General features: G+C 32.1%; 1 protein-coding gene across 2 annotated transcripts in view; it reads right to left on the bottom strand.

Moving 5' to 3' along the window:
- LOC134684912 (A disintegrin and metalloproteinase with thrombospondin motifs adt-1-like) overlaps positions 1-13,517 on the bottom strand; it is a 29,812-nt gene that overhangs the window by 1,881 nt on the left and 14,414 nt on the right. Inside the window, exons 9-20 of one of the 2 annotated variants that reach the window (XM_063544231.1) lie at positions 12,496-12,687; positions 11,917-12,108; positions 10,963-11,154; positions 10,332-10,523; positions 9,105-9,294; positions 7,884-8,077; positions 7,333-7,524; positions 5,877-6,068; positions 2,915-3,106; positions 2,015-2,206; positions 1,347-1,544; positions 482-529 (exon numbers count right to left, since the gene is read on the bottom strand). In XM_063544231.1, coding sequence (XP_063400301.1) covers positions 482-529; positions 1,347-1,544; positions 2,015-2,206; positions 2,915-3,106; positions 5,877-6,068; positions 7,333-7,524; positions 7,884-8,077; positions 9,105-9,294; positions 10,332-10,523; positions 10,963-11,154; positions 11,917-12,108; positions 12,496-12,687 — 2,166 coding nt within the window. The remainder of the gene's footprint in view (positions 1-481; positions 530-1,346; positions 1,545-2,014; positions 2,207-2,914; positions 3,107-5,876; positions 6,069-7,332; positions 7,525-7,883; positions 8,078-9,104; positions 9,295-10,331; positions 10,524-10,962; positions 11,155-11,916; positions 12,109-12,495; positions 12,688-13,517) is intronic. The other variant, XM_063544238.1, reaches the window with a different exon arrangement.

Here is a 13,517-nt window from a genome sequence, read left to right as displayed (position 1 = left end):
ATTGTCCGGGTTTTTTTCCTCTTGTACCGAATTTCATGATGTTTTATTTTCTATTTAAGGATGTGAGTACGTGTTGAACATTTGTATTAAGAGAAGAAAACTATTTTCTTTCATTTTTATTTGAGCAAAGGGAATGTTGTATGTATATCCCTTTATTTTTTTTCAAAACGATTCCTTCATATTTTATTTGAACATCGATTATCAATTTAATAATTTTGACATTCAGATGTTTTAAATTCATTCTATGTTGTGAAAATACACTTTCTTAAAATCGAAACGATAAATTGACCTTATCTATTGGATTGAAAAGTTAACATTCTAGTAGACTATTGTTATGCATTCGATTGATAAAACACAGAATAAGTGCGATATAACGTTAGTTTTTATATAACTGTGAACTGTATCTTTTCCAGTTTAAAAATACAAATTACTTCTATTTAATATATATTATATATTTATTTGATACTTCTAACGGTAATACCTTTCTTAAATATCTCTGATAATAGTATCTTTGGCACATCTGTAATCTCTGAAATATTTAAGTGGAAGACCGTTAATTCTGAAGATCTCGTTGAGTACCTAGTATATCATTATTTTAATTATCATGAAATTGATGTGACTACTTTAATGAGTACATACACTTAGGTAAATTCTCTTGTAGCAATATAAGTGAGCGTAATTTGATAATTGTTTTTTTTTTAATGTGCCAGTTTCAATTTAAGAGATAACTGTTATGGTTGGAATATAGATATAAGGAAATAGGAAGATGAATATTTGTGTAATTATTTTTGAACTTGTTATTCATTCGATCAAATTTTTATATCTGAAACACTGAATAAATTTACTTGATATTGCGGAATTAAATGGAAAAGGATTGTGGTTTATCAGAATATTGATTATCAGAAAATATTGTATTTACTAAATAGTTATTGTTCAATCTTGCCTTCATAGGTTATATAGAGAAAGTAGTTATCAAAGGTACCAGGATTATAATTAATACGCCAGACGCACGTTTCGTCTTCATAAGACTCATTAGTGACGCTCAGATCAAAATAGTTATAAAGCCAAACAAGAACAAAGTTGAACAGCATTAAAACCCAAAATTCCAAAAAAGTTATGGCAAATGCAGCTAAGGTAATCTATTCCTGGGATAAGAAAGTCCTTAGTTTTTCGAAAAATTAACAGTTTTGTAAACAGGAAATTAAAAAAAAAATGACCAGATAATTGATATTCATGTCAACACCGAAGTGCTGACTACTGAGTTGGTGATATCCTCGGTGACGAAACGTCCACCAGCAATGGCTTAGAGATCCAGTACTAGTTCATAAAAAAATGGCATATTGTACCTGTTGCTTTACATCGTTGTTTGTTACAAGTTCCTTTTTGTTGGTCTATATCATCTCCCGAACAATTCATTCCACCAAACATAGGTTCTGGATTTTCACATGTTCTGTTTCTATATCGACTAAAGAATCCTCCACCACACGTGACATTACATGTATCCCATGACGACCACGCACTATAGTCGGTCCAATTACCATCCACTAAAAAAAATAGTAGATTATATGTTTCACAGTTAAAACAGAATAGATTATATTGTGGAGGTTATTTTATGCAACTCTTTAAATCATTTCTTCTGCAGTTTTATAAGAGTCGTATTCATTCCTATACATATATTTCTTGTTACAGTACACATAACAGTACACTATATATTATCAAAAATGATTCTTGATATCAAATAAAAACATATTTAAATGCAAATATCTTAAATAAATTGCTCTTGTTTCATGGAGTTCCTTATTTAGGGTATCAATGATATGTGTTATTGCTCAAAGCTACATTTTACATGTTCACTATGGCTGTACATTGTTAAATTGTACTCTGAAATAACTCTGCTATAATCATTCTTGATGTTTTTGTACCTCGCGTTTTTCAAATTTTATCCACTTCCTTTCATTTCTTTGTTAATAAGTTTGTTAGCTATTATCTACCGATTATTATTCCTTATACTAACATGGACAATGATGAGTATTACAAACTCCGCCTTCTTCGTCGGTCGTATTCCCAGTACATTCCAAACCATCAAACTTTGGCTTTGGATTTGTACAGGATCTTGATCTGGTTCTGTATTTCAATCCTCCATCACATTCTCTTGAACAATTTCCCCATCGACTCCATACAGTGTATTGTGACCATCCACCGTTTACTGTATGAAAAGAACATTGACTTGTTAAACTGGTTACTATTCAGAAAACGTACTGGTTTTAAAATATCTCTGTTTTATACTTTTTTCACTTATTACACAAGACACAGAAGTTGTCTATTTGGTAAGTGCAGGTGCCACTGGCTGATTCTGTTTTCTTATATCTAAATAAGTACTCCAAATTAACTACGAGACTTGTAATTTTTTTGTTAGAAATATTGTTGACACAAAGATGTATAGTACAAAGACGGAAACACAGACGATACCAAAGCGGTTTGAAAAACATTGATAAAATACAAAGAGACAAAGCATTCACTAAAAAGAAAAGCAACTACACAGATTATTTCGCAACAAGAATATAACCATAACTTAAGGAATCTGATCTTCTTCGAGGCATGACGTTCGCGAGTGGCACCGGTCGTTTAAAGCATGGCAAGTAAAATTCGGTGTTAAATTGCATTTGACGATATCATAATCCAAGAGAAAAATACGGAATTTTGACCACGAAAATATGAAAGCTACTTTTTGTCACTTCAAGGCTGCTTTCAAAGGACGCATGATGATAGTACATATTTTTTTAAACATTTTTCCTAATAATACTGTCATATAAATATATTTGCACATTTAAAAAAATGTCTTCTGCGTTATTTCTCTCCCTCTTTCAATCTTGATATGCGTGGCCTTGTTAGTAAATTTTACCATATTACTTACTTGGACAAAGTAATGTATTACAATCAGTGGTTATATTTTGCACTGCATTTCCAATACATTGTTTTCCGTCATATTTTGGTACCGGATTTGTGCAGGTTCTATTCCTGATTCTGGACTTTTTACCACTACCACAAGTTACATTACATAACGACCATGAACTCCAGTTTCCATAGGACGACCATCCGCCGTCAACTGCAAGAAAATAAAGATCAAGTTAATAAAAGTAACCTTTCTCCGTATTCTATTGATTCAGAAGCCAATTAATTGTTGACACTTTTTATCTGTTTATATTTTATGTTTAGAGCCCAATATATGTTTTTTAAAACCTCTGATGGTTTTACTCCTATTTAAATAATTCGTAAAGTCTTTAATTTACTTATCAAATGCGAAACAACTGTTATCCCATTCATAAACTACATATCAGATTTTACCTGACTGCTTTCATTTATCAGGATGGTTATTGTCAATCAATAATTAAGATAATATAAATAGAGCATAAACTAGACCTTAAAAAGGAAATGAAGAAAGTAAAAAATATACTTTCGCAGTCATAACTATTTGATTGAAAGATTACCATAGCAGTATAAGGCGAGGCAACCTTTCAAAATTTTGGGGTCTATGCCCTTCAACTTTGTAATTTATCTGGCCTTTTTATGATATTTAGTCGAGTGTTACTGTTGAGTATTTTGAAGATGTAACGCACGCCTGGCGTACTCAAATTTAATTCTGGTATCTACGATGGGTCTATTTTATCTTTTTGATATTGCTAATTGAGCAGTAAACTCAAAATGAGTTTAAAATACTTAAACAGGTAATTCATGGAATAATGTTATTTATCAGAAAATTGTTTGCCAAAAAATAGTGCATAGAAGTGATAAAATGAAGGAACTTACATAAGTTGTTTATAAAGTGAACAATCTTATTGTATGTCTCATAGTTGATATTTTTCGCGCAATTTGTTAGTTAATTGTTTGTTTTTCAGAATATATGTTTCGTCAAAACCATAAAAAGATGTCATCTACATTGTATTAAGAACAAAAATAAATACATTATTTTGCATATGGTTTATTAAGGAGTCAACAAAGTGCCTATTGCTATGTATACATCAGGTGCACACAATGACCAACACAATTGGTCATATCATCATTTCTATAGCATTGTGTTATCGTATTAGAAATGAAACCTTTAAAAACGAAATCAACATGATTGTAAAATGATTTTGCGTATTGTGTTTCAACTGAAATTGTGCATTAATACAAAGGATTGTATATCTGAGAAATTTGAAGGTTAATCCTCGAGCAAACAATTTTAAAAAATGACAATATTTGTCTTTTATGCATATGGCATATACATTATTTTATATGATGAAGGTCTGACAACTTTTACAGTTTTCAGAGTTTTTTTACATTAGGATAAGGCCACACCAATTTGATTCCTTGTTCGACGGACCCGCCCGCACCTATTTTTTTCAAAACAGATTTTTTTTATTTTTATTATATTCCCGCTTCCCGCATCCGGAAACGAAATCATGTCCATTTCCCGCACCGTTTTTTTGTAAATATTATAAAAAGATCGCAACATTTGTTTATAAAATCACAGTCTAGCCTTTATATAACGATTTCAAACCTATCAGTACCCCCACAACACTGTGAATATTTGCGAGAATATTTGTTTCAGCATGAAACCAATTTATTTCACCTGGGAGTGCTCCGATATAAATATATAACCGGAAAGACCAGTACAGAACAAAACGTTAGTTTCTTTCCCCCTAACTTGTATTCCCTATAAAAAATGTTCGTTGTTAAAATAAAGTACAAAGAACTTCTGAAGGATTTGCCTTCAACTGCAATTATAATGTATGGTGACGATCATACCCACTGCAGGTTTGTGCACCTGTCCAGGTTTATTCAAGGACATGTCGTTCAGCCGTTATCGTTTGTTGATGTGGTTCATTGGTATTTTACCGTTTGGAAATATAAATTAGATCGTTGGTTTTCCTGTTCGAATTGTGTACAAAACTAAGTTGTGGTCCCTTAAAGGTTGCTGGTTGGTCGGGATAAAAGCTCTGTGTAAAAGGCCGTACTTTGACATATGTTTGTTATTATCAGGTTGGGAACAACCTTCCCTCAGACAAGGGGCCTTGAAGGGGTCATTTTACCATGTTTACTGAAGTAGAAAAGAAAATAGAAATACTAAGGATTTGTATAGTGCTACTATACAAAACCTTTGACAACTTAGAATGTTTTACTCAAAAAGAGGTGAAATACATTATATTTTAAACAACTTTTCTAAAAGAGGGATGGGTCCACATATTTTGAATAATATTAAACTGTTAAAGTAAATGTGTTAACATGGTTAAAGTCCAGGAATTTTACAAAATTCTTGGGCACGTTTTGACCATTTAATACCAAATATTATAGTTCTTTGGGGAAATATTAGCCCTTTTGTACTTAATAAAGTGTTTTTACAAAAAAAATATATTATAACTTATATAATGACCCCTCATAAAAGGGATATTCATAACATTAAGGTGTTGTTTTGAACTTGATTATGACTTGGATGGAGAATTGTCTCATTGTCAGTAACACATACATAGACCAGATTTAATTATTCAATTATTTCTTGTTGAACAGCATGAACAGGGGAAAATATTTCATAAATTAAAGAAATGTCAAGGTACAAGTGATAAATCAAGTTTTAATATAGTCAAAACCTACTATTTTATGTTTACAAAAAAAAATTATAATCGCTCGCATCTACTTTTTAAGCTTCGCCTCAAAAATTTGCAAATTAAATATTTTTTTATTAAAATTTTCAAATCGCTCGCTCGCCCCAATTTTTGAAGTCCAAAAATCCGTAGAACAAGAAATTAAATTGGTGTGGCCTAATGTAAATTTGAATTGTTGTAAAATAACAACTAACGAGACAATGCATCGCTTATATAATAAATTATTGATATTACTTGGGCAATACAATGTGTTGCAGTCAGATGTTGTATGTTCCGTTTCATTTCCGGTGCACTGCTTTCCACCATGATTTGGTACAGGATTGGAACACGTTCTATTCCTTATTCTGATCTTTTCACCACCACCACACGTGAAACTACACGAGAACCAAGAACTCCAAATTCCAAATGATGACCACTCACCATCAACTTCAATGAAATCAGTATGTAAATAAAGGCAGCAGTAGTTTTCCAATGACAAAATCCCGTCAAACAAATTAGAAGTGACAAATCAACGAAATAAACATTACTTGAGTGAATCGTATGCACCATAAAAGGAGCGAGGCCATGAGCGCCGACAGATAAAGCTTTTCTTGCGATGCAGGATTGCTGTTAGGGGAAACGAAATAAATGTTCGATATTTCACGGATTTTTCTGTATTTTCAGTTTTAAGCAAGTTTTTTTGTTATCATAAATACTTTATGCATTAAATGGTGCTTTTTATTTATTTCGCCTTCTATATTTTCAGTAGATTCCATTGTTTTCCTCATTTGTGCTGGTTAGTTACATATAACGACACAAAGCAATAGCAATAGCAAGGGGTAAAATATCGGCATAAAGAGCCAACCTGTCGTAAAAATTAAACTCAAGCCACCATGAATTAATCTATTTTAATGGAGAAATCGTCAAATCTTTCGGATCGAAGCGTTCTAGGTGAAGAAAATAATTTGCTGTTCCTGTCATTGAACATCCTTAGTTTTTGGTGGGGTTCGTGTTGTTTATTCTAAAGTTTTCTATGTTGTGTCATTTGCAATTGTTTGTCTGTTTATCTTTTTCATTTTTAGGCATGGCGTTGTCAGTTTATTTTCGATTTATGAGTTTGACTGTCCCTTTGGTATTTTTCGTCCCTCTTTTAAAATGTTGACGTTAAGGACGACAAAAAATGCGACGAAAATAATCAACTTTAATGTCATGTGTAAAATGATGTTAGTGTTCGGTAAAGTTGTTGCTGAACATGAAAACTTATCACAATATACCGCTGACTTAAATAAACCATGAATTCAAATTTCAGAAATCCTTGTAATATAGTTCCTGAGATAAATGTGACGAAAAGTTTAAGCTTGTATGTCATGTATAAATGATGTAAGTGCTCGGTAAACCGGAAGTTATTGAGTGATGAATCAAAAAACACCACACTGTATAGCTAACTAATACAAACCCTAAAACCAAATTTCAGAAATCGTTGTAATATAATTTCTGAGAAAGATGCGACGAAAATATGCATCGAATGGACGAACTGATGAACGGATGGATGGACTGACGGATGGACAGATGCGGGGGTATAACATTTCAAATTGGAACGACCCGATCAATTCATACACAATATAGTTTCTTTTACCGCGTGTTTGTTTATTACTTTTCATTCCATCAGTGAAAATGTTTGCATAGTTATAATAATGAAATGTGACTTTACTTGGACAAGGTAACAAGTTGCAGTGAGAAGAAGTATTTTCCATGGAATTTCCGATGCACTGTTTCCCGCCATATTTTGGTAATGGGTTTGAACACTTCCTGTTCCTATTTCTTGACTTTTCACCACCACCACAACCTACACTACATACCGACCAAGAACTCCAAATTCCAAAGGACGACCATCCACCATCAACTTTAATAGAAGAAGAGAGCTATGTTTAAAAAATCTTCTAATTCATAGCTATCATTAAAACACATATTGACGTTAACACTTTTTTTAAAAACATTTCGGGGGTAAATAATAAAAAAAATAGAAGGAGCATTCGTTTTATTTTTTTGAATCATATTTTGTTTTCCGAGATTCATCTTGTAAAATTGTAGGAGAATTAAATATCTTTTTATTATGTATTTGTTGGGAACAGTTGAAGATGTGAGTTGAAAAAATGTCATTCAAAAAGTTTTCATATGCGTGTTTTGAAATTCAATTCCCTTAACACAACTCTTGCCTATATAACGTTGTGTTAATGAAAAAAAAAGATTTAATGTAATTACTTTCACAATGATATGTATTGCAGTCAGAAGAAGTATTTTCTAGAGCATTTCCATTGCACTGTTTTCCACCATAGTTTGGTACAGGATTTGAACATGTCCTACTTCTGCTTCTGGACTTTTTACCACCACCACAAGTTACACTACATACAGACCACGAACTCCATGTTCCGTAGGATGACCACCCACCATCAATTTCAATGAGTTGTATTGAAATGATTATTATATATCCATTTGATATGAATATAAAAACATTATAGGGGTATGGAGATTTTCGAAATTCATATTCATTTCTCGACATTGCTTATCAATTCGGCTCTTAAAATGTATTTGTTTTCAGAATTAAAGAATGAATTATAAGTTCAAATGACAAAATAATATTAAATCATAGTTGGTTAGACCGTTGTGTTTCCCGTTTGAATGGTTTTACACTAGTAATTTTGGGACTCTTTATAGCTTGTTGTTCGGTGTGAACCAAGGCTCCGTGTTAAAGGCCGTACATTGACCTATAAGGGTTTACTTTTATAAATTGTTATTTGGATGGAGAGTTGTCTCATTGACACTCTCACCACATCTTCCTACATCTATTATATCGTGTTTTTGTCTTTTTCTCAATAGCATAATCTACATAATGTAAAGTGGAATCATTTGAACATAATGATTGACCATTTAAGGCAATTTACTCTCGTATACTGATAAGCAAGTATGTTTGTATAGCTTTTATAGCCGACCATATGGTATGGGTTTCTCTCGTTGCTGGAGGCCGTACGATTGCCTTTAATTACTTACATCCATTTCATTTGAATTTTGGTGGGTAGCTTTCTCATTGGCAATTATACGAAAAAACGCGCGTCTGATACAAGACAAAAATAAGGTTTAATTTTTTATGAGTTTTATATTCTTAAATGACTTGTTCATGATTTGTGGATTATCACAAATGCACAATTTTTTTAGGTTTCATTTCTATTAGATGGGGTACTCAACATCAGCATTTGGCTTACTTATACTATAATTAAGTGAAGCTATGTATAAAATAATAATAATTAACAAAATTGGCTACTGTGATTTATGTTGTAACGTATTTTTTATATCCTTTCTTATAAAAGATACAACTTTACAACTTTTTTTTTATATTTTATAAAAAAGTGAAATTCAATTTTCTCCGAAATAGAAAAAAGTGAAATGTACAATATATTGGTAACATAATGAAATATGACTTTACTTGGACAAGGTAACGTGTTGCAGTCAGAAGTATCATTTTCCACTTCATTTTCAGTGCACTGGTTTCCGCCATATTTTGGTACAGGATTGGAACACGACCTATTTCTACTTCTTGACTTTACACCTCCACCACAAGATACACTACATACGGACCAACAACTCCATACATCGTAGGATGACCACCCACCGTTAACTTTAATAAATAATATTGATATATTTATATGGTGTTTGAGTACGTGGTCTTCTTTCAATCTGTATTATAAAGGGAAATAGATATCTAAAATATAGTTTATGTTTATAGATTGCAAACCAGAAGTGTCTATCTCGTTTGAGATAATACGAGAAAAAACGTTTAAAGTAGAGAACAGTCCAGGGTTCTGTTTTCACAACATCTGGGGTGAGTCTTCTTTGAAAAAAGATTTATTTATAATTGGATATCAAAGGTACCAGAATTATAATTTAGTACGATAGACGCGCGTTTCGTCTACATAAGACTCATCAGTGACGCTCATATCAAAATATTTATAAAGCCAAACAAGGTGAAAAGCAATGTGGATCCAAAATTCCCAAAAGTTGTGCCAAATACGGCTAAGGTAATCTATGCCTGGGATAAGAAAATCTTTAGTGTTTTGAAAAATTCAAAGTTTTGTATCAGGAAATTTATAAAAATGACCACATTATTGACTACTGGGCTGGTGATACCCTCAGGGACGAAACGTCCACCAGCAGTGGTATCGACCTAGTGGTGTAAATAGTTATCAAAGGTACCAGGATTATAAGTTAGTACGCCAGACGCGCGTTTCGTATTTATAAACATTGCCTATCAAAACTGCTGTAAAAATATATATGTGTGTCCTCAATACTAAAGAAACTTCTTCGTTACCTTGAACTAATCAAATGTGTGATTATAATTATATTAGTGTCTGTGACAAATCAACAAGGTGTCCATTAAATTAAAACCTTTCGATAATCTGAAACTCAACACCGATTTTTCTATTACAGATTCTCGGTATTTTGCAACTACATATAAAAGACTTATTATCGTTCATAATGAACTATATGTGTTAGTGTTTGTTGTATATCGTATCTTAATTCTGGATAAATTATATTTTGAGGGTTACAATTTGCCAATTTAACTACATTTACAATTATGTGGAACTAAATTTTCCCTGAATTACTAAAAACATTCAATGCACGATGCAATGTTATTATGATTGAATATAACTTTACTTGGACAAGGTGACATGTTGCAGTCAGAAGTAACATTTTCCACTTCATTTCCGATGCACTGTTTCCCGCCATATTTTGGTACAGGCTTTGAGCATGTCCTATTTCTACTTCTGGACTTTACACCTCCACCACAAGTTTCACTACATACGGACCAAGAACTCCATTCATCGTAGGATGACCACCCACCGTCAACTTTAATAAATAATATTGATATATTTATCATTGTCTGTGTTTCTGAATAATAGATTAGCTGAATATTAGCCAGAACAACTCGTTGATTTACATGTGCAAGTGTTGTTTGTGCAAAAGTACGTGGTCTTCTTTCAAGCTGTGTTAGAAAGGGAAATGAATATTTAAATAAACAAAATCAACAACCTTTTGTTAATGTGAAACTCAACAACGACATTTCTCTTACTGATTCTCAGTATTTTGCAACTACATATAAAAGACGGATTATCTTTCATAATATACTATATGTGTTAGTGATTATTTTATATCGACTCTAAATGCGGAATATATTCTATTTTAAGGGTAACAATTTGCCAATTTAATTACATTTTAAAATTATGTGAAACTTAATTTTTCCATGAATTGTACGATGTATTTTTATTCTGATTGAATGTTATTTTACTTGGACAAGGCGAAATGTTGCAGTCAGAAGTAACATTTTCCACTTCATTTCCGATGCACTGTTTCCCGCCATATTTTGGTACAGGGTTTGAGCATGTCCTATTTCTACTTCTTGACGTTACACCTCCACCACAAGTTACACTACATACAGACCAAGAACTCCATACATCGTAGGATGACCAACCACCGTCAACTTTAATAAATAGAATTGATATAATTATCATTGTCTGCATTTCTGAATAATACATTAGCTGATGACAATAGTTATCAAAGGTACCAGGATTATAATTTAGTACGTCAGACGCGCGTTTCGTCTACATAAGACTCATCAGTGACGCTCATATCAAAATATTTATAAAACCAAACAAGTACAAAGTTGAAGAGCATTGAGGATTCAAAATTCCAAAAAGTTGTGCCAAATACGGCTAAGATAATCTATGCCTGGGATAAGAAAATCCTTAGTTTTTCGAAAAATTCAAAGTTTTGTAAACAGGAAATTTATAAAAATGACCCCATTATTGATACTCATGTCAACACCGAAGTGTTGACTACTGGGCTGGTGATACGCCAGAACATTTCATTCATTTACATGTGCATTGTTGTTTGTGCAAAAGTACGTGGTCTTCTTTCAAGCTGTGTTAAAAAGGAAAATGAATATTTAAATTAACAAAATCAACAAGGTGTCCATTAAAATAAAACCTTTCGTTAATGTGAAACTCAACAACGACATTACTCTTACTGATTCTCAGTATTTTGCAACTACATATAAAAGACGGATTATCTTTCATAATATACTATATGTGTTAGTGTTTATTTTATATCGTATCTTAATGCTGAATATATCTTATTTTAAGGGTAACAATTTGCCAATTTAATTACATTTTACAATAATGTGAAACTTAATTTTTCCTTGAATTGTACGATGCATTTTGTATCCGATTGAATGTAATATTACTTGGACAAGGTGACATGTTGCAGTCAGAAGTAACATTTTCCACTTCATTTCCGATGCACTGTTTCCCGCCATATTTTGGTACAGGGTTTGAGCATGTCCTATTTCTACTTCTTGACTTTACACCTCCACCACAAGTTACACTACATACAGACCAAGAACTCCATTCATCGTAGGATGACCACCCACCGTCAACTATAATAAATAGTATTGATATAATTATCATTGTCTGCATTTCTGAATAATATATTAGCTGATTATAAGCCAGAACAACTCATTGATTTACATTTACAAGTGCTGTTTGTGCAAAAGTACGTGGTCTTCTTTCAAGCTGTGTTAGAAAGGGAAATGAATATTAAAAATATACAAAATCAGCAAGGTGTACATTAAAGGTGTCCAGTATTTTGCAACAACATATAAAAGACTGATTATCTTTCATAATGATATATATGTGCTAGTGTTTATTTTATATCGTATCTTAATGCTGAATATATTCTAGTTTGGGGGTTACAATTTATCAATTTAATTACATTTTACATGAATTGTACGATGCATTGTTATTCTGATTGAATATAATTTTACTTGGACAAGGTGACATGTTGCAGTAAGAAGTAACATTTTCCACTTCATTTCCGATGCACTGTTTCCCGCCATATTTTGGTACAGGGTTTGAGCATGTCCTATTTCTACTTCTTGACTTTACACCTCCACCACAAGTTACACTACATACAGACCAAGAACTCCATACATCGTAGGATGACCACCCGCCGTCAACTTCAATGAATAATACACATTAGGCTTGAATACAAATTCTTAGCTTTTTATACATAGATCGTTATAAGTTGTTATTCCAACTTCAAAGCGTACACAAAATCGAGATAATTCTATGATTAACACATGTCTGTTTTATAAAGTTAAGATTATGAGATTACAAAACCAGGCAAAATCTATCGAAACGTGTATTTTAAATATTTGTCTTCATTTTATCATACAGTCTCGAAAATATATGGCTTTTTAAATTCAAAGAGCATATAGTCCTTGCTAAGTCACGTCATTCGATGATTACTCGAGTATCCCATTGTGGATATATGTAATAAAATCAGGTGAACAATTAGAAATCAGAATGTATGTTAGATGGCCCCTACATCCATACAAGTTTTGTTAACCGATGATATTCAAAGCAGACCATACACGTTTGGCTTTTTTTTTCTCTGATTAAAAGAACAATTCGCCGAACATTTGTTGGCGGTGCCAAATTTCCATTGTTTTGCCAATTGAAACATAGTATCTTACGAAAATGTTTAGGAAGTAATTATGGAATCATATTTATATACTAACGATTCAATACGGTATAAAGAAATTCGATATAAACTATAATAATGTTATAATAAATACTGAAACATTACTTAGTTGCAATATATGGAAAAATCAGAAAACATCCAGCGGATTCTCAACTTCAGTTCGTGTATAATTTGACAAAGATGTTTCAAAGATTATTGTTGAAAATATAGAAAACACTTTTACATATTAAACCAATATTTTGAAAATTTTGCTTTTGAATTTCTAAGATCAAACTAAACGGGATCCAAGTTGAATTCAATTAG

The sequence above is a fragment of the Mytilus trossulus genome, chromosome 1 (assembly GCF_036588685.1).
Source record: "Mytilus trossulus isolate FHL-02 chromosome 1, PNRI_Mtr1.1.1.hap1, whole genome shotgun sequence".
Taxonomy (NCBI): Eukaryota; Metazoa; Mollusca; class Bivalvia; order Mytilida; family Mytilidae; genus Mytilus; species Mytilus trossulus.
The sequence above is the reverse complement of the archived record's forward strand: the minus strand, read 5'-3'. Positions and strand labels throughout refer to the sequence as shown.